Source organism: Panulirus ornatus, chromosome 4 (assembly GCF_036320965.1).
Source record: "Panulirus ornatus isolate Po-2019 chromosome 4, ASM3632096v1, whole genome shotgun sequence".
Taxonomy (NCBI): domain Eukaryota; kingdom Metazoa; phylum Arthropoda; class Malacostraca; order Decapoda; family Palinuridae; genus Panulirus; species Panulirus ornatus.
Window position 1 is genome coordinate 3,522,896 of NC_092227.1, and position 20,701 is coordinate 3,543,596.

Genomic DNA, 20,701 nt, shown 5'->3' on the forward strand with positions numbered 1-20,701 from the left:
CCTTAATTTACGTCAATAAATGGTGATTATATATATTTTTGTTGTTATTTCCCTCTGCATACACCTAAACACATTACATGTCTTTCAATTCATGATCTTACGCACCTAATATGTATCATTTACACATTTTTTTCAACTTATTTCTGTACACTATATGTCCCAATGCATTTGCACATTCTTTCCACACAAGACACTATCAATATGAACATATTAAAAAAAAATAACCTCTTTTTCATTCTAAATTAAAAACTTATCCAAAAAAATTTTCTTTTTATTATATAATTGACTACAACAACTGCCATGTAAATATGGTTTCCTTTCCTTCCTGACTGAGAGGACTGGGTGACTGAGATGCATGATATTTTTCAAAGCTGTGTGGTTAAGGTATCTTGTGACATTTTTTTGATACGATATTGTATTATACCTCAGCTGAGAATCTAAAATCCTACAGCTAAAATCTTTGATTGTAACTCTGATTATCACATATATTCAAATCCTACTCAGAACCACAGCTGTTTTTTAAAAAAGTTTCAAAATCTACTGAATAAGTGGAAAATTGAAACCTAATATATCAACTCGTATGCATCTGCGCAATAACTTAAAGTAATTCAGGCATACACCATTTTTTTTTTTGAAAAGCAAAAAAATAAAAGCATTTCTTGTTAAGTTTTAAATGTTTTCTCATCATATTATGATCAAAAAAGTATCTAAAACAGAAAACTACAAGAACATTCTAAAACCATATTTCAGTTAGAGCTAATACTATTCTTTTTCACAAATAAGTAAAACAAGAGAAAGGGAGAGAGAAAGACAGACTAACCTGCAGTATTTGCAAAACTTTCTAGATGCAATAGAAATAGCACACTTCTGGTCACCTCCACAGCGGAAGTGCTTGTATGCATCATTCTGTACTGAGCGTCGGAAGAATGCTTTACAAGAATCACATGACAATCCCCCGAAGTGAAGTGATTTGGCAATATCTCCGCACACCTGCAGATCAGTAAATAAGGTTAAGCATAGTGATGTTATACTACTATAATACTATGAAAATGTAGCTACATTTTTCTAAAAAGATTCTTGTCATGGCCTCCACTTTCTGTATCTTTTCATTTCATGAAAAACTATTCACTGGCAACATCATAGAAATGGTTAAGAAATATGAAAGTTGGGATCAAGTCCTCCTTTACCTGGTAGTCTGTATGATTAGTCTTGCCACATTATCAACACTAGAACCAAACAGAATTTCTTAAGGAATAGCAGGATTTATCAAGAATAAATCAAGAATTAGGGAACAGGATTCCAAAAAAACCCACTTATCTTTCCTTTCACGACTAAAAGGATCACAATAATTGTTAAACTACAGTAGATCATCATTATTAAGTTTATTCTACACTTCTAAGTTGGGGGGCACAAATCCTCATGCCTCTCCTTATACAAAGAAACAAAGATCCTGCCAATACAATCCAGCCTCAATATGCTTGGCATTCAACTGTTTGCAACAGCAAAAAATCATTCCTACCTAAACGAGTCCCAACTAACTACCAACCCCTAAATAAATATAAACAGCTTGCCCCTGCTTCACAATTCAACCTATACTCACATATCCCCACATTCCCAAAAAACAAAACATCAACAAAACACATAAACGCCAAAACGGCCTAACAAGCACTTAACAATCATCCATCCAACACAGTCCTGAACACCAACTTACTAAACATACATCCATCTGGAACCACAATCCCCATACAAATATGAGCCACACTTTTCTGTCTACAATCTGGAAATCATACATCCCTACATTTATAGAAACATCAGTTCAACACATCCCAGGACTCTTCATGACTGCAATGCACATTTACCTTAAGCCTTAGCATGGCAACAACAGTAGCCATGCTTTATTTAAACCCATGCAATCTCTGGAAGTCATTTGCAAAGTACAAAGATCACATTCTGCCATCCATTATCATAGATCACACACAACTCCATGGTTTATCTTCACTCCTTCATCTGCCCTGGTTCAGCACACTAACAGCATGTTATCATCCCCCATATACCACATTTATCTGATTCATTCTATCCCAAGCATGCATCTCGCCCTTCCGAATGTTCAGGCCCCAATACCCCAAGAAATTTCTACACTCCTTTCCTTGCTAATTCCACTTATGTCTGATGCATCTCACCTAATTTGTGTGCTCATTTTCTACACATGGCTGAACTACTTCAGCACACTTCTCAATCAGACTGCACTCAAAGCCAAACCTCTCTCTGACACCCATTCCTTACACAATCAATCTGTTTCACACCACATATCACCTTCAGACATTTCGTTCACAACTCATCCACCTTCCTTCTTTCTATGGCATTCAAGGTTATAACTGTACCTTCAAACAGACCCATCTTTGACCTTACTGATACAAACTTCTACATGATGCTATGTACATCTGGGATCTTAGCCCCTTCTTTCACACTGACTCATTTCAGCCCCTGTGGTTCCTTCCATCCACTACCATGTATATTCCCAAGAATCAAACACACCTACTTCCTCTTAATCTTCCTCATTCAAACTTACACTCAATCCATCCTCTCTCATCCCTATGCTGCCTCATTATCTTATTTTGTTCAAATCAACTCTCATCTTCCTCCTTTTACACACTCTCCTAAACTTTTGACACCTGCTTCTTGGGTTTCCCTCCGAAGTTCGCTACCACTTGCAGTGACTTCACTCACCACCCTCTCCATGAACAGATTAAACAGCCATGGTGAAATAACACATCCTGGACGCACTTACACTGGTAACCAATCCTCCTCCTCTTTTCCCACACCATATATTTGCAGCATCTTCCACAAGGCAACCTCATCATATCAACGACATATAGGCATTCATAATCATACAAATATTGATCCAAGTACGGTATATTAACAATGATAAGAGACATACCAATAATTACATATATAAGGTCTGGATTTCTTTTATAGGGCTCCTGCAGCTTCATGGATGCACTCTAATCGGACAGTGAACAATGGACTACCCTGGAGGCATAATGTAAAATGCTTTGACAATGACATAACCTCGACGAAAACGACTTCTCACTCGCGGGGTGGCCACATGCAGGCAGAGCCTGGTAACCCCTACCGTATCCGTGTATATATATATATATATATATATATATATATATATATATATATATATATATATATATATATATATATATATATATATATATACTAGCACACCTGCATCACTAATGAAGAATGAGATCAGGTGTTACTAACCTGGCAGAGGCGTACAGGCTTCCTGGAGGGAGTGTCGCCGCTGGTGGGGACAGCGGCAGGGGGGTTCCGTGGCACTACAGACATCTTGGCAGTGCCACCACCTGTGCTTCCACTCACTACATTACCGCCTCCACTGGCCACGCCTATCTCACTGCTCTCCTGACCGCCACTGGAGAGAGAGAGAAAAGTAATTTTCGTTAATGGTCACATTTATTATGGTATCAGGAAAAACCAAAATATAAACATCACAGGTAATAATTCCAGAAGTGCAACATTAACAACAATAAGGGCTAAAATGCACTGCAAATCTTAAAGTCAAATAAACACCCAAAAGTGATCGTTAAAGAGGTTGGTATATTCAATCAACCTATGAGGCAATGCACACATACACAGACACAGACATACACATGGTCAAGTATCATATCATATATGCAGAATTATTCAGTTTCTGTTATCTCATTTCCTTTTTTACTCAACTGTCTCATATTTTCTTCATCTCGTTTTCTTTATCTCTAAGTTCCAAAGGCGAAGTCTACGTTGTACACCTTGTGTACCTCCCCCTACTTACCCCCAGTATGACCGTACAACCCTCGTGTTGGTAATGAACCTCTGACCTTAAGCTTCACTATCAAACCTAAACGATTGTGTCTTCATCTTGAAGGAGGTTTAATAAACCTCAAACTTTTATATACGACAGAGAAAAAGAGACGGTTTAAATACGCAACCTTTGTTATGATACGGTTATCTGGGTCTGCCGGCTCTGCCACGGCAAAGGGCACGCATATAACCCAATACAAAAACATTCTGTAAAATCAAACGTTTTTCCTGAGATGGTAAGCTTTTTGCCTCTGGTGGAGTTATATAACTGAATTCTGTATCAGACGGTTAAGATGGACGGCCACAATCACTTGGGTCGGGTGGAGGAAATTGTACTTCATTTCTCTTCACCTTTACAGCCTCGTCTGTACCCCGGAAAAATGAGTTTCCTTTGGCATATTAATGCATTTCCCTCCCTTTCCGGAACCCTGGTCTTTCTAAAGTGTTACAAGGCGTCATACTGTAGCCGTTTTGAGGATCTAAAAGCCTTTATCATACGATATAAATATAATTCTTCTTACGTTTACTAAGTGACTGTGTCGGATGCTAACTGAATGAGGCAAAATCCGTGAAGGTGCGCAACCACATTTCCGAGAAAATGTGATAAAATATTTTTTGCCTTCATGAAAAGAAGTTTACATTCACTTAGGTCGAGTTCCGTTCAGCTCACTGAAATACAATGTGGAGTGAGGATGGTGCTTATGTTAAAAGCGACATGGGTATGGGAAGTTACAGAGGTTTGGTTGGCTTTCGTCTGACTGACGTGAGCTACAGCTTCATACATTTGCCTTTTCTTGAGCTGGAACTTTGATAAACATCCGTGACCAAAGAGAAGCTTTTGAAAACATCACCTAATCAATATCCGCCAACTGCCACACTACACACCCGCTAGACTGAACCCCATTAAACGCACTATATATTCCCACAAAATTTCCTCTGATATCAGACACATGGGAAGGTTCCGTCGTGTAGGACAAATTTCGGTCTCGTACACGATACTAACAACAATTTAAGATGGCAGATAGCAGACGGCTTGTGCAGCAGGTATACTTACTTTTTCCTCATAACAAAACAAACGTGTGTTTGAGTATGCAAATGGGCAGCAACAGTAGAAGAACGGAATCTCTTCAACCGATAAATAGCCTACAGTAAAATTCCTGAAATTTCAAGAATTTCATTTTATATAAGTTTGTCCTTAAACATTTTCTCTGGACAAATTAACGTACGTTTTCTTTTACTACATTTCGGATACTCTGCCCTCTTAAATAAATCTTTAACATAAAATAAATTTTTGTCGTTACAGTTAAACAGTTTAATCCAAACACCGAAAAAATAAGTTGTTAAAAGGGATCGCAGTAGTTTGCGTCAGCTGTATTTTGTAAGTGAGAAGCAGTGACGTATCTAGCTAGGGATGGCAGGTGACCTGGGCGCCACTTGAAGGGGGGCGCCACTCAACAGGTTTGTTTTTGACATATGCTACCCGATTGACATTTTTAACAGTTTGATTTTGTGAAATAAAAAAGAAACTCGCCTACTTTTCAACTATAGTAATATTTTGCTACTATCAGCTGCCTTACCGCTTCTACGTTACAATTTTGATCACATAAGTCTTTCAGAGTATATATATATATATATATATATCTAAGTTTGGCATACCTCTTCAACAGCTTATAATTACACTGTATATATTTCTATATACATCCAGCGTATGTACATTTTTAATCAAACCTGGGGAGCAATTTCAGTGCTTGCCATAGGCGGTATTTCCCCTAGATACGCCCCTGAATATTTCAGGGTATTTTTTTGCTCAAAATACTTTCTGCTTCAAAACTGAAAGATATGATATTCAAACACTTCTATATTTGAAATAATCATGGAAAGTATATCATAATGCTTACAGTAGCCGATACACACTTCTATACTTGAAATAATCATGAAAAATATATCATAATGCTATCAGGTACCCATACACACTCAGTAATTACGATGCAAATTAACAGAAATATTCTAAAATTGACTTCATTTAACAGTTTCACTGGGGTTCATTAAGAGGACTAAACTATACTTTAACATCAGAATTGTGTTAAAAAAAATTCTTATAATGAATTTTTAAAGGAAACCTATTTTTCTCAGAAAAATACCAAAAATTGCATGTAAAAGTTCAGGGAATTTTTGTTTCAAAAATTTTTTGTTTCAAAATTGAAAGATAAGATATTAAAACAATTCTATCCATGAAATAATCATGGAAAATATATAATGGTCTTAGTCACCGATACATACCCAGAAAATACCATGAAAAGGACCAGAAAATATTTGAAACAATCTATTTAACAGCTTAATTGAATGTCATAAAAACGACTAAACAACATTCTAAATCCAGATTTGTATTCAGCATAATTCATACTTCTCATAATGAGTTTTTAAAGGAAACTGAAGGTAATACTTCAGGGTATTCTTTGCCTCCAAAAACGTTTTGTTTCAAAATTGAAAGATGAAATCTTCAAACACTTCTACACTTGAAAAAATCATGGAAAATATTTCATAATGCTCTCAGTTACCGATACATACCCAATAAATACGATGCAAAAGAGAACAATTAATTTTGAAATTCACTTCATTTAACAGCTTAACTGAATATCATAAAGACGACTAAACGGTATCTTAACACCAGATTTGTATTCAGGATGAAAAAACTTCTTATAATGAGTTTTTGAAGGAAATCTATCTTTTTCAGAAGAATGTCAAAAATTTCTGATACTAATAATAGTTCAAGGTATTTTCAAGCTAAAAAAATTTTCGTTTCAAAATTGAAAGATAAAATATTCAAACACTTCCATACTTGAAGTAATCATGAAAAATATTTCATAATGCTCTCAGTTACCGATACATATCTAGTAAATATGATGCAAAGGATCGGAAAGTATTCTAAAAATGATTCATTTAACGGCTTAAATGAATGTCATAAAGACGACTAAACGATATTTTAACACCAGATTTGTACTGAGCATGAAAAATACTTCTTATGATGAGTTTTTAAAGGAAATCTATTTTTCTCAGAAAAATGCTAAAAACTGAAGGTATTTTTTAGGGTATTTTAGGGTATTTTTTAGCTCAAAAAATTTTTTCTTTCAAAATTGACAGATAAGATATTTAAACACTTCTATACTTGAAATAATCATGGAAAATATTTCATACTGCTCTCAGTTGCCGATAAATATCAAGTAAATACGATGCAAACGATCAGAAAATATTCTAAAATTGACTATATTTAACAGCGTAATTGAATGAAATAAAGACGACTAAACGATATTTTAACACAAGATTTGTATTGAGCATGAAAAGTACTTTTTATAATAAGATTTTAAAGGAAATTTATTTTCTTCAGAAAAATGCTAAAAATTTTTCAGCTCAATATTTTTTTTCTTTCAAAACTTGAAGATAAAATATTCAAACACTTCTAAACTTAAAATAATCATGGAAAATATATCATAATGCTCTTAGTCACCAATACATACCCAGTAAATACGATGCAAAGGATCAAAAAATATTCTAAAATTGACGACATCTAACAGCGTAAATGAATGTCATAAAGACGACTAAACGATGTTTTAACACCAGATTTGTATTCAGCATTAAAATACTTTTAATGAGTTTTTAAACAAAATCTATTTTTCTCAGAAAAATGTCAAAATTGAAGGTATTTTTCAGATGAAAAAAATTTTTGTTTCAAAATTGAAAGATGAAATATTCAAACACTTCAATACTTGAAATAATCATGGAAAATAGATCATAATGCTCTTAGTCACCAATACATACCCAGTAAATACGATGTAAAGGACCAAAAAAATATTCTAAAACTGACTACATCTATCACAGTAAATGAATGTCGTAAAGACGATTAAATGATGTTTTAACACCAGGTTTGTATTCAGCATGAAAAATACTTCTTAGAATGAGTTTTTAAAAGAAATCTATTTTTCTCAAAAAAATGCTAAAAATTGAAGGTAATAGTTCAGGGTATTTTTTAGCTCAAAAAATTTTTTGTTTCAAAATTGACAGATAAGATATTGAAACACTTCTATACTTGAAATAATCATGGAAAATATTTCATAATGCTCTCAGTTACAGATACATATCCAGTAAATACGATGCAAAGGATCAGAAAATATTCTAAAAGTAACTTCATTCAACACCTTAAATGAATGTCATAAAGACGACTAAACGATATTTTAACAACAGATTTGTATTCAGCACGAAAAATACTTCTTATAATGAGTTTTTAAAGGAAATCTATTTTTCTCAGAAAAATGCCAAAAAATGCCAGGGCATTTTTCAGCTGAAAAAAATTTTTGTCTCAAAATTGAAAGATGAAATATTCAAACACTTCATTACTTGAAATAATCATGGAAAACATATCATAACGACCTTAGTCACCGATACATACCCAGTAAATACGATGTAAAGGATCAAAAACTATTCTAAAATTGACGACATCTAACGGAGTAAATGAATGTCGTAAAGACGACTAAACGATGTTTTAACGCCAGATTTGTATTGAGCATGAAAAATATTTCTTATAATGAGCTTTTAAAGGAAATCTATTTTTCTCAGATAAATGCTAAAAATTGAAGGTAATAGTTCAGGGTATTTTTTAGATGAAAAAAAATTTGTTTCAAAATTGAAAGATGAATTATTGAAACACTTCAATACTTGAAATAATCATTGAAAATAGATCAAAATGCTCTTAGTCACCGATACATACCCAGTAAATACGATGTAAAGGACCAAAAAATTTTCTAAAACTGACGACATCTAACAGAGTAAATGACAGTCGTAAAGACGACTAAACGATGTTTTAACATCAGATTTGTATTCAGCATGAAAAATACATCTTATAATGAGTTTTTAAAGGAAATCTATTTTTCTCAGAAAAATGCTAAAAATTGAAGGTATTTTTTAGCTCAAAAAATTTTTTGTTTCAAAATTGAAAGATAAGACATTGAAACACTTCTATACTTGAAATAATCATGGAAAATATATCATAATGCTCTCGGTCACCAATACATACACAGTAAATACGATGCAAAGGATCACAAAATATTCTAAAACTGACGACATCTAACACCGTAAATGAATGTCATAAAGACGACTAAACGATATTTTGACACCAAATTTGTATTCAGAATGAAAAATACTTCTTATAATGAGGTTTTAAACAAAATCTATTTTTCTCAGAAAAATGCCAAATATTGAAGGTAATAGTTCAGGGTATTTTTCCGATGAAAAAAAATTTTGTTTCAAAAAAGAAAGATGAAATATTCAAACACTTCTATACTTGAAATAATCATGGAAAACATTTCATAATGCTCTCAGTTACCGATATATATCCAGTAAATACGATGCAAAGGATCAGAAAATATTCTAAAAGTAACTTCATTCAACAGCTTAAATGAATGTCATAAAGACGACTAAACGATATTTTAACATCAGATTTGTATTCAGCACGAAAAATACTTCTTATAATGAGTTTTTAAAGGAAATCTATTTTTATCAGAAAAATGCCAAAAATTGCAGGTAATAGTCCAGGGCATTTTTCAGCTGAAAAAAATTTTTCTCTCAAAATTGAAAGATGAAATATTCAAGCACTTCATTACTTGAAATAATCATGGAAAATATATCATAACGATCTTAAGTCACCGATACATACCCAGTAAATACGATGTAAAGGATCAAAATATATTCTAAAATTGACGACATCTAACAGAGTAAATGAATGTCGTAAAGACGACTAACCGATGTTTTAACACCAGATTTGTGTTGAGCATGAAAAATATTTCTTATAATGAGCTTTTAAAGGAAATCTATTTTTGTCAGAAAAAACTAAAAATTGAAGGTAATAGTTCAGGGTATTTTTCAACTGAAATTTTTTTTTTGTTACAAAACCGAAAGATAAAATATTCAAACACATCTATATTTAAAATAATCAAGGAAAATATATCATAATGCTCTTAGTCACCAATACATACCCAGTAAATACGATGCAAAGGATCACAAAATATTCTAAAATTGACAACATCTAACAGTGTAAATGAATGTCATAAAGACGACTAAACGATATTTTAACACCATATTTATATTCAGCATGAAAAATACTTCTTATAATGAGTTTATAAAGAAAATCTATTTTTCTCAGAAAAATGCTAAAAATTGAAGGGTATTTTTAAGCTGAAATTTTTTTTTGTTTCAAAACTTAAAGATACAATATTCAAACACTTGTAAACTTAAAATATTCATGGAAAATACATTATAATGCTCTCGGTCACCAATACATACCCAGTAAATACGATGCAAAGGATCACAAAATATTCTAAAACTGACATCTAACAGCGTAAATGAATGTCATAAAGACGACTAAACGATATTTTAACATCAGATTTGTATTCAGCATGAAAAATACATCTTATAATGAGTTTTTAAAGGAAATCTATTTTTCTCAGAAAAATGCTAAAAATTGAAGGTAATAGTTCAGGGTATTTTTTAGCTCAAAAAATTTTTTGTTTCAAAATTGAAAGATAAGACATGGAAACACTTCAATACTTGAAATAATCATGGAAAATATATCATAATGCTCTTAGTCACCAATATATACCCAGTAAATACGATGCAAAGGATCACAAAATATTCTAAAACTGACGACATCTAACACCGTAAATGAATGTCATAAAGACGACTAAACGATATTTTGACACCAAATTTGTATTCAGCATGAAAAATACTTCTTATAATGAGGTTTTAAACAAAATCTATTTTTCTCAGAAAAATGCCAAATATTGAAGGTAATAGTTCAGGGTATTTTTCCGATGAAAAAAAATTTTGTTTCAAAAAAGAAAGATGAAATATTCAAACACTTCTATACTTGAAATAATCATGGAAAACATTTCATAATGCTCTCAGTTACCGATATATATCCAGTAAATACGATGCAAAGGATCAGAAAATATTCTAAAAGTAACTTCATTCAACAGCTTAAATGAATGTCATAAAGATGACTAAACGATATTTTAACATCAGATTTGTATTCAGCACGAAAAATACTTCTTATTATGAGTTTTTTAAGGAAATCTATTTTTCTCAGAAAAATGCCAAAAATTGCAGGGCATTTTTCAGCTGAAAAAAAATTTTCTCTCAAAATTGAAAGATGAAATATTCAAGCACTTCATTACTTGAAATAATCATGGAAAATATATCATAACGATCTTAAGTCACCGATACACACCCAGTAAATACGATGTAAAGTATCAAAATATATTCTAAAATTGACGACATCTAACAGAGTAAATGAATGTCGTAAAGACGACTAAACGATGTTTTAACACCAGATTTGTGTTGAGCATGAAAAATATTTCTTATAATGAGCTTTTAAAGGAAATCTATTTTTGTCAGAAAAAACTAAAAATTGAAGGTAATAGTTCAGGGTATTTTTCGACTGAAAATTTTTTTCTGTTACAAAACCGAAAGATAAAATATTCAAACACATCTATATTTAAAATAATCATGGAAAATATATCATAATACTCTTAGTCACCAATACATACCCAGTAAATACGATGCAAAGGATCACAAAATATTCTAAAATTGACAACATCTAACAGTGTAAATGAATGTCATAAAGATGATTAAATGATATTTTAACACCATATTTATATTCAGCATGAAAAATACTTCTTATAATGAGTTTTTAAAGAAAATCTATTTTTCTCAGAAAAATGCTAAAAATTGAAGGTAATAGTTCAGGGTATTTTTAAGCTAAAATTTTTTTTTGTTTCAAAACTTAAAGATACAATATTCAAACACTTGTAAACTTAAAATATTCATGGAAAATATATCATAATGCTCTCGGACACCAATACATACCCAGTAAATACGATGCAAAGGATCACAAAATATTCTAAAACTGACGACATCTAACAGCGTAAATGAATGTCATAAAGACGACTAAACGATATTTTAACATCAGATTTGTATTCAGCATGAAAAATACATCTTATAATGAGTTTTTAAAGGAAATCTATTTTTCTCAGAAAAATGCTAAAAATTGAAGGTAATAGTTCAGGGTATTTTTTAGCTCAAAAAATTTTTTGTTTCAAAATTGAAAGATAAGACATGGAAACACTTCTATACTTGAAATAATCATGGAAAATATATCATAATGCTCTTAGTCACCAATAAATACCCAGTAAATACGATGCAAAGGATCACAAAATATTCTAAAACTGACGACATCTAACACCGTAAATGAATGTCATAAAGACGACTAAACGATATTTTGATACCAAATTTGTATTCAGCATGAAAAATACTTCTTATAATGAGGTTTTAAACAAAATCTATTTTTCTCAGAAAAATGCCAAATATTGAAGGTAATAGTTCAGGGTATTTTTCCGCTGAAAAAAAATTTTGTTTCAAAAAAGAAAGATGAAATATTCAAACACTTCTATACTAGAAATAATCATGGAAAACATTTCATAATGCTCTCAGTTACCGATATATATCCAGTAAATACGATGCAAAGGATCAGAAAATATTCTAAAAGTAACTTCATTCAACAGCTTAAATGAATGTCATAACGACGACTAGAAGATATTTTACCATCAGATTTGTATTCAGCACGAAAAACACTTCTTATAATGAGTTTTTAAAGGAAATCTATTTTTCTCAGAAAAATGCCAAAAATTGAAGGTAATAGTTCAGGGTATTTTTAAGCTGAAATTTTTTTTTGTTTCAAAACTTAAAGATACAATATTCAAACACTTGTAAACTTAAAATATTCATGGAAAATATATCATAATGCTCTCGGTCACCAATACATACCCAGTAAATACGATGCAAAGGATCACAAAATATTCTAAAACTGACGACATCTAACAGCGTAAATGAATGTCATAAAGACGACTAAACGATATTTTAACATAAGATTTGTATTGAGCATGAAAAATACTTCTTGTCATGAGTTTTCAAAGGAAATCTATTTTTTTCAGAAAAATGCTAAAAATTGAATGTAATAGTTCAGGGTATTTTTCAGCTGAAATTTTTTTTTTTCAAAAAAGAAAGATGAAATATTCAAACACTTCTATACTTGAAATAATCATGGAAAACATTTCATAATGCCCTCAGTTACCGATACATATCCAGTAAATACGATGCAAAGGATCAGAAAATATTCTAAAAGTAACTTCATTCAACAGCTTAAATGAATGTCATAAAGACAACTAAACGATATTTTAACATCAGATTTGTATTCAGCACGAAAAACACTTCTTATAATGAGTTTTTAAAGGAAATCTATTTTTCTCAGAAAAATGCTAAAAATTGAAGGTAATAGTTCAGGGTATTTTTCAGCTGAAAATTTTCTTTGTTTAAAAAATGAAAAATAAAATATGCAAACACTTTTATACATAAAATAATCATGGAAAATATATCATAATGTTCATAGTCACCAATATATACCAAGTAAATACGATGGAAAGGACTACAAAATATTTTAAAATTGACGACATCTAACACCGTAAATGAATGTCATACAGACGACTAAACGATATTTTGACACCAAATTTGTATTCAGCATGAAAAATACTTCTTATAATGAGTTTCTAAACAAAATCTATTTTTCTCAGAAAAATGCCAAATATTGAAGGTAATAGTTCAGGGTATTTTTCAGCTGAAAAAATTTTTGTTTCAAAAAAGAAAGATGAAATATTCAAACACTTCTATAATTGAAATAATCATGGAAAACATTTCATAATGCTCTCAGTTACCGATACATATCCAGTAAATACGATGCAATAGATCAGAAAATATTCTAAAAGTAATTTCATTCAACAGCTTAAATGAATGTCATAAAGACGACTAAACGATATTTTAACATCAGATTTGTATTCAGCAAGAAAAACACTTCTTATAATGAGTTTTTAAAGGAAATCTATTTTTTCAGCTGAAAATGTTTGTCTCAAAATTGAAAGATGAAATATTCAAACACTTCATTACTTTAAATAATCATGGAAAATATATCATAACGATCTTAAGTCACCGATACATACCCAGTAAATACCATGTAAAGGATCAAAAAAAATTCTAAAACTGACTACATCTAACACATGAAATGAATGTCGTAAAGACGATTAAATGATGTTTTAACACCAGATTTGTATTCAGCATGAAAAATACTTCTTATAATGAGTTCTTAAAGGAAATCTATTTTTCTCAGAAAAATGCTAAAAATTGAAGGTAATAGTTCAGGTTATTTTTTAGCTCAAAAATTGTTTTGTTTAAAAATTGAAAGATAAGATATTGAAACACTTCTATAATTGAAATAATCATGGAAAATATTTCATTATGCTCTCAGTTGCCGATACAGATCAAGTAAATACGATGGAAACGATCAGAAAGTATTCTAAAATTGACTACATCTAACAGCGTAATCCAATGTCATAAAGACGACTAAACGATATTTTAACACCAGATTTGTATTGAACATGAAAAATACTTCTTATAATGAGTTTTTAAAGGAAATCTATTTTTTTCAGAATAATGCTAAAAATTGAAGGTAATAGTTTAGGGTATTTTTCAGCTGAAATTTTTTTTTTTTTTCAAAACTTGAAGATAAAATATTGAAACACTTCTAAACTTAAAATAATCACGGAAAATATATCATAATGCTCTTAGTCACCAATACATACCCGGTAAATACGATCCAAAGGATCACAAAATATTCTAAAATTGACGACATCTAACAGCTTAAATGAATGTCGTAAAGACGACTAAGCGATATTATAACACCAGATTTGTATTCAGCATGAAAAATACTTCTTATAATGAGTTTTTAAACAAAATCTATTGCTCTCAGAAAAATGTCAAATTTGAAGGTAATAGTTCAGGGTATTTTTCAGATGAAAAAATATTTTGTTTCAAAATTGAAAGATGAAATATTCAAAAATTGCAATACTTGAAATAATAATGGAAAATATTTCATAATGCTCTCAGTTGCCGATACAGATCAAGTAAATACGATGGAAACGATCAGAAAGTATTCTAAAATTGACTACATCTAACATAGTAATTCAATGTCATAAAGACGACTAAACGATATTCTAACACCAGATTTGTAATGAACATGAAAAATACTTCTTATAATGAGTTTTTAATGGAAATCTATTTCTTTCAGAAAAATGCTAAAAATTGAAGGTAATAGTTCAGGGTATTTTTTAGCTGAAAATATTTTTTGTTTCAAAACTTGACGATAATATATTGAAACACTTCTAAACTTAAAATAATCAAGGAAAATATATCATAATGCTCTTAGTCACCAATACATACCCAGTAAATACGATCCAAAGGATCACAAAATATTCTAAAATTGACGACATCTAACAGCGTAAATGAATGTCATAAAGACGACTAAACGATATTATAACACCAGATTTGTATTCAGCATGAAAAATATTTCTTATAATGAGCTTTTAAACAAAATCTATTTTTCTCGGAAAAATGCCAAAACTGAAGGTAATAGTTCAGGATATTTTTCAGATGAAAAAAAATTTTGTTTCAAAATTGAAAGATGAAATATTCCAACATTTCAATACTTGAAATAATCATGGAAAATAGATCATAATGCTCTTAGTCACCGACACATACCCAGTAAATGCGATGTAAAGGACCAAAAAATATTCTAAAATTCACTACATCTAATAGAGTAAATGACAGTCGTAAAGACGACTAAACGATGTTTTAACACCAGATTTGTATTGAGCATGAAAAATACTTCTTATAATGAGTTTTTAAAAGAAATCTATTTTTCTCAGAAAAATGCTAAAAATTGAAGGGTATTTTTTAGCTCAAAATTTTTTGTTTCAAAATTGAAAGATAAGACATTGAAACACTTCTATACTTGAAATAATCATGGAAAACATATCATAATGCTCTTAGTCACCAATACATACCCAGTAAATACGATGCAAAGGATCACAAAATATTCGAAATTGACGACATCTAACACCGTAAATGAATGTCATAAAGGTGGCTAATCGATATTTTGACACCAGATTTGTATTCAGCATGAAAAATACTTCTTATAATGAGTTTTTAAACAAAATCTATTTTTCTCAGAAAAATGCCAAATATTCAGGGTATTTTTCCGCTGAAAAAATGCCAAATATTCAGGGTATTTTTCCGCTGAAAAAAATTTTTGTTTCGAAACAGAAAGATGAAATATTCAAACACGTCTATACTTGAAATAATCACGGAAAACATTTCATAATGCTCTCAGTTACCGATACATATCCAGTCAATACGATGCAAAGGATCAGAAAATATTCTAAAAGTAACTTCATTCAACAGCTTAAATGAACGTCATAAAGATGACTAAACGATATTTTAACATCAGATTTGTATTCAGCACGAAAAATACTTCTTATAATGAGTTTTTAAAGGAAATCTATTTTTCTCAGAAAAATGCCAAAAATTGAAGGTAATAATCCAGGGCATTTTTCAGCTGAAAAAAATTTTTGTCTCAAAATTGAAAGATGAAATATTCAAACACTTCATTATTTGAAATAATCATGGAAAATATATTATAACGATCTTAGTCACCGATACATACCCAGTAAATACCATGTAAAGGATCAAAAAATATTCTAAAATTGACGACATCTAACAGAGTAAATGAATGCCGTAAAGACGACTAAACGATGTTTTAACGTCAGATTTGTATTGAGCATGAAAAATACTTCTTATAATGAGCTTTTAAAGGAAATCTATTTTTCTCAGAAAAATGCTAAAAATTAAAGGTAATAGTTCAGGGTATTTTTCAGCTGAAAATTTTTTTGTTACAAAACCGAAAGATAAAATATTCAAACATCTATATTTAAAATAATCATGAAAAATATATCATAATGCTCTTAGTCACCAATACATACCAAGTAAATACGATGTAAAGGATCCCAAAATATTCTAAAATTGATGACATCTAACAGCGTAAATGAATGTCATAAAAACGACTAAATGATATTTTAACACCATATTTGTATTCAGCATGAAAAATACTTCTTATAATGAGTTTTTAAAGGAAATCTATTTTTCTTCGAAAAATGCCAAAAATTGAAGGTTCAGGGTATTTTTCAGATGAAAAAAAATTTTGTTTCAAAATTAAAAGATGAAATATTCAAACACTTCAATACTTGAAATAATCATGGAAAATAGATCATAATGCTCTTAGTCACCGATACATACCCAATAAATACGATGTAAAGGATCAAAAAATATTCTAAAATTGACTACATCTAACACAGTAAAAGAATGTCGTAAAGACGATTAAATGATGTTTTAACACCAGATTGGTATTCAGCATGAAAAATACTTCTCATAATAAGTTTTTAGAGGAAATCTATTTTTTCTCAGAAAAATGCTAAAAATTGAAGGTAATAGTTCAGGGTATTTTTTAGCTCAAAAAATCTTTTGTTTAAAAATTGACAGATAAGATATTGAAACACTTCTATACTTGAAATAATCATGGAAAATATATCATAAAGCTTTCAGTTGCCGATACATATCGAGTAAATACGATGCAAACGATCAGAAAGTATTCTAAAATTGACTATATCTAACAGCGTAACTGAATGTCATAAAGACGACTAAACGATATTTTAACACCAGATTTGTATTAAGGATGAAAAATACTTCTTATAATGAGTTTTTAAAGGAAATGTATATTTTTTCAGAAAAATGCTAAAAATTGAAGGTGATAGTTCAGGGTATTTTTCAGTTGAAATTTTTCTTTGTTTCAAAACTTGAAGATAAAATATTCAAACACTTCTAAACTTAAAATAATCATGGAAAATATATCATAATGCTCTTAGTCACCAATACATACCCAGTAAATACGATGCAAAGGATCAAAAAATATTCTAAAATTGACGACATCTAAAAGCGTAAATGAATGTCATAAAGACGATAAACGATATTTTGACACCAGATTTGTATTCAGCATGAAAAATACTTCTTATAATGAGTTTTGAAACAAAATCTATTTTTCTCAGAAAAATGCCAAATATTGAAGGTAATAGTTCAGGGTATTTTTCAGCTGAAAAAAAATTTTGTTTCAAAAAAGATGAAATATTCAAACACTTCAATACTTGAAATAATCATGGAAAACATTTTATAATGCTCTCAGTTACCGATACATATCCTGTAAATACGATGCAAAGGATCAGAAAATATTCTAAAAGTAACTTCATTCAACAGCTTAAATGAATGTCATAAAGACGACTAAACGATATATTAATATCAGATTTGTATTCAGCACTAAAAATACTTCTTATAATGAGTTTTTAAAGGAAATCTATTTTTCTCAGAAAAATGCCAAAAATTGAAGGTCCAGGGCATTTTTCAGCTGAAAAAAATTTTTGTCTCAAAATTGAAAGATGAAATATTCAAACACTATTATACTTGAACTAATCATAGAAAACATTTCATAATGCTCTCAATTACCGATACATATCCAGTAAATACGATGCAAAGGATCAGAATATATTCTAAAAGTAACTTCATTCAACAGCTTAAATGAATGTCATAACGACGACTAGAAGATATTTTACCATCAGATTTGTATTCAGCACGAAAAATACTTCTTATAATGAGTCTTTAAAGGAAATCTATTTTTCTCAGAAAAATGCCAAAAATTGAAGGTCCAGGGCATTTTTCAGCTGAAAAAAATTTTTGTCTCAAAATTGAAAGATGAAATATTCAAACACTTCATTACTTGAAATAATCATGGAAAATATATCATGTCGGTCTTAGTCACCCATACATACCCAGTAAATACCATGTAAAGGATCAGAAAATATTCTAAAATTTACGACATCTAACAGAGTAAATGAATGTCGTAAAGACGACTAAACGATGTTTAAACGCCAGATTTGTATTCAGCATGAAAAATACTTCTTATAATGAGTTTTTAAAGGAAATCTATTTTTCTCAGAAAAATGCTAAAAATTGAAGGTAATAGTTCAGGGTATTTTTCATATGAAAAAAAATTTTTGTTTCAAAATTGAAAGATGAAATATTGAAACACTTCAATAACTGAAATAATCATGGAAAATAGATCATAATGCTCTTAGTCACCGATACATACCCAGTAAATACGATGTAAAGGATCAAAAAATATTCTAAAATTGACTACATCTAACACATGAAATGAATGTCGTAAAGACGATTAAATGATGTTTTAACACCAGATTTGTATTCAGCATGAAAAATACTTCTTATAATGAGGTTTTAAAGGAAATCTATTTTTCTCAGAAAAATGCTAAAAATTGAAGGTAATAGTTCAGGGTATTTTTTAGCTCAAAAAATTTTTTGTTTCAAAATTGAAAGATAAGACATTGAAACACTTCTATACTTGAAATAATCATGGAAAATATTTCATAATGCTCTCAGTTGCCGATATATATCAAGTAAATACGATGGCAAACGATCAGAAAGTATTCTAAAATTGGCTACATCTAACAGCGTAACTGAATGTCATAAAGACGACTAAACGATATTTCAACACCAGATTTGTATTGAGCATGAAAAATACTTCTTATAATGAGTTTTTAAAGGAAATCTATTTTTTTCAGAAAAATGCTAAAAATTGAAGGTAATAGTTTAGGGTATTTTTCAGCTGAATTTTTTTTTTTTTGTTTCAAAACTTGAAGATAAAATATTCAAACACCTCTAAACTTGAAATAATCATGGAAAATATATCATAATGCTCTTAAGTCACCAATACATACCCAGTAAATACGATGCAAAGGATCAGAAAGTATTCTAAAATTGACGACACCTAACAGCGTAAATGAATGTCATAAAGACGACTAAACGATATTATAACACCAGATTTGCATTCAGCATGAAAAATACTTCTTATAATGAGTTTTTAAAGAAAATCTATTTTTCTCAGAAAAATGCCAAAATTGAAGGGAATAGTTCAGGGTATCTCTAAGCTCAAAAAATTTTTTGTTTCAAAATTGAAAGATAAGACATTGAAACACTTCTATACTTGAAATAATCATGGAAAATATTTCATAATGCTCTCAGATGCCGATACATATCAATACGATGCAAAGGATCAGAAAGTATTCTAAAATTGACTACATCTAACAACGTAAATGAATGTCATAAAGACGACTAACGATATTTTAAGATCAGATTTGTATTGACCAAGAAAAATACCTCTTAAAATGAGTTTTTAAAAGAAATCTATTTTTTTCAGAAAAATGCTAAAAATTGAAGGTTCAGGGTATTTTTCAGCTGAAATTTTTTTCTGTCACAAAACCGAAAGATAAAATATTCAAACACATGTATATTTAAAATAATCATGGAAAATATATCATAATGCTCTTAGTCACCAATACATACCCAGTAAATACGATGCAAAGGATCACAAAATATTCTAAAATTGACGACATCTAACAGTGTAAATGAATGTCATAAAGACGACTATATGATATTTTAACACCATATTTGTATTCAGCATGAAAAATACTTCTTATAATGAGTTTTTAAACAAAATCTATTTTTCTCAGAAAAATGCCAAAAATTGAAGGTAATACTTCAGGGTATTTTTCAGATGAAAAAAATTTTTGTTTCAAAATTGAAAGATGAAATATTCAAACACTTCAATACTCGAAATAATCTTGGAAAATAGATCATAATGCTGTTAGTCACCGATACGTACCAGTAAATACGATGTAAAGGATCAAAAAATATTCTAAAATTGAGTACATCTAACAGAGTA

General features: G+C 30.1%; 1 protein-coding gene across 8 annotated transcripts in view; it reads right to left on the minus strand.

Moving 5' to 3' along the window:
• The window catches only part of LOC139765265 (uncharacterized), a 199,266-nt gene that overhangs the window by 13,071 nt on the left and 165,494 nt on the right, over positions 1-20,701 (minus strand). For all 8 annotated transcript variants that reach the window (XM_071692683.1, XM_071692674.1, XM_071692665.1 and 5 more), the window contains 2 exons: positions 3,274-3,442; positions 821-990 (listed from right to left, as the gene is read on the minus strand). In XM_071692683.1, the coding sequence (XP_071548784.1) occupies positions 821-990; positions 3,274-3,357 (254 nt within the window). In that variant the 5' untranslated portion in view covers positions 3,358-3,442. The remainder of the gene's footprint in view (positions 1-820; positions 991-3,273; positions 3,443-20,701) is intronic.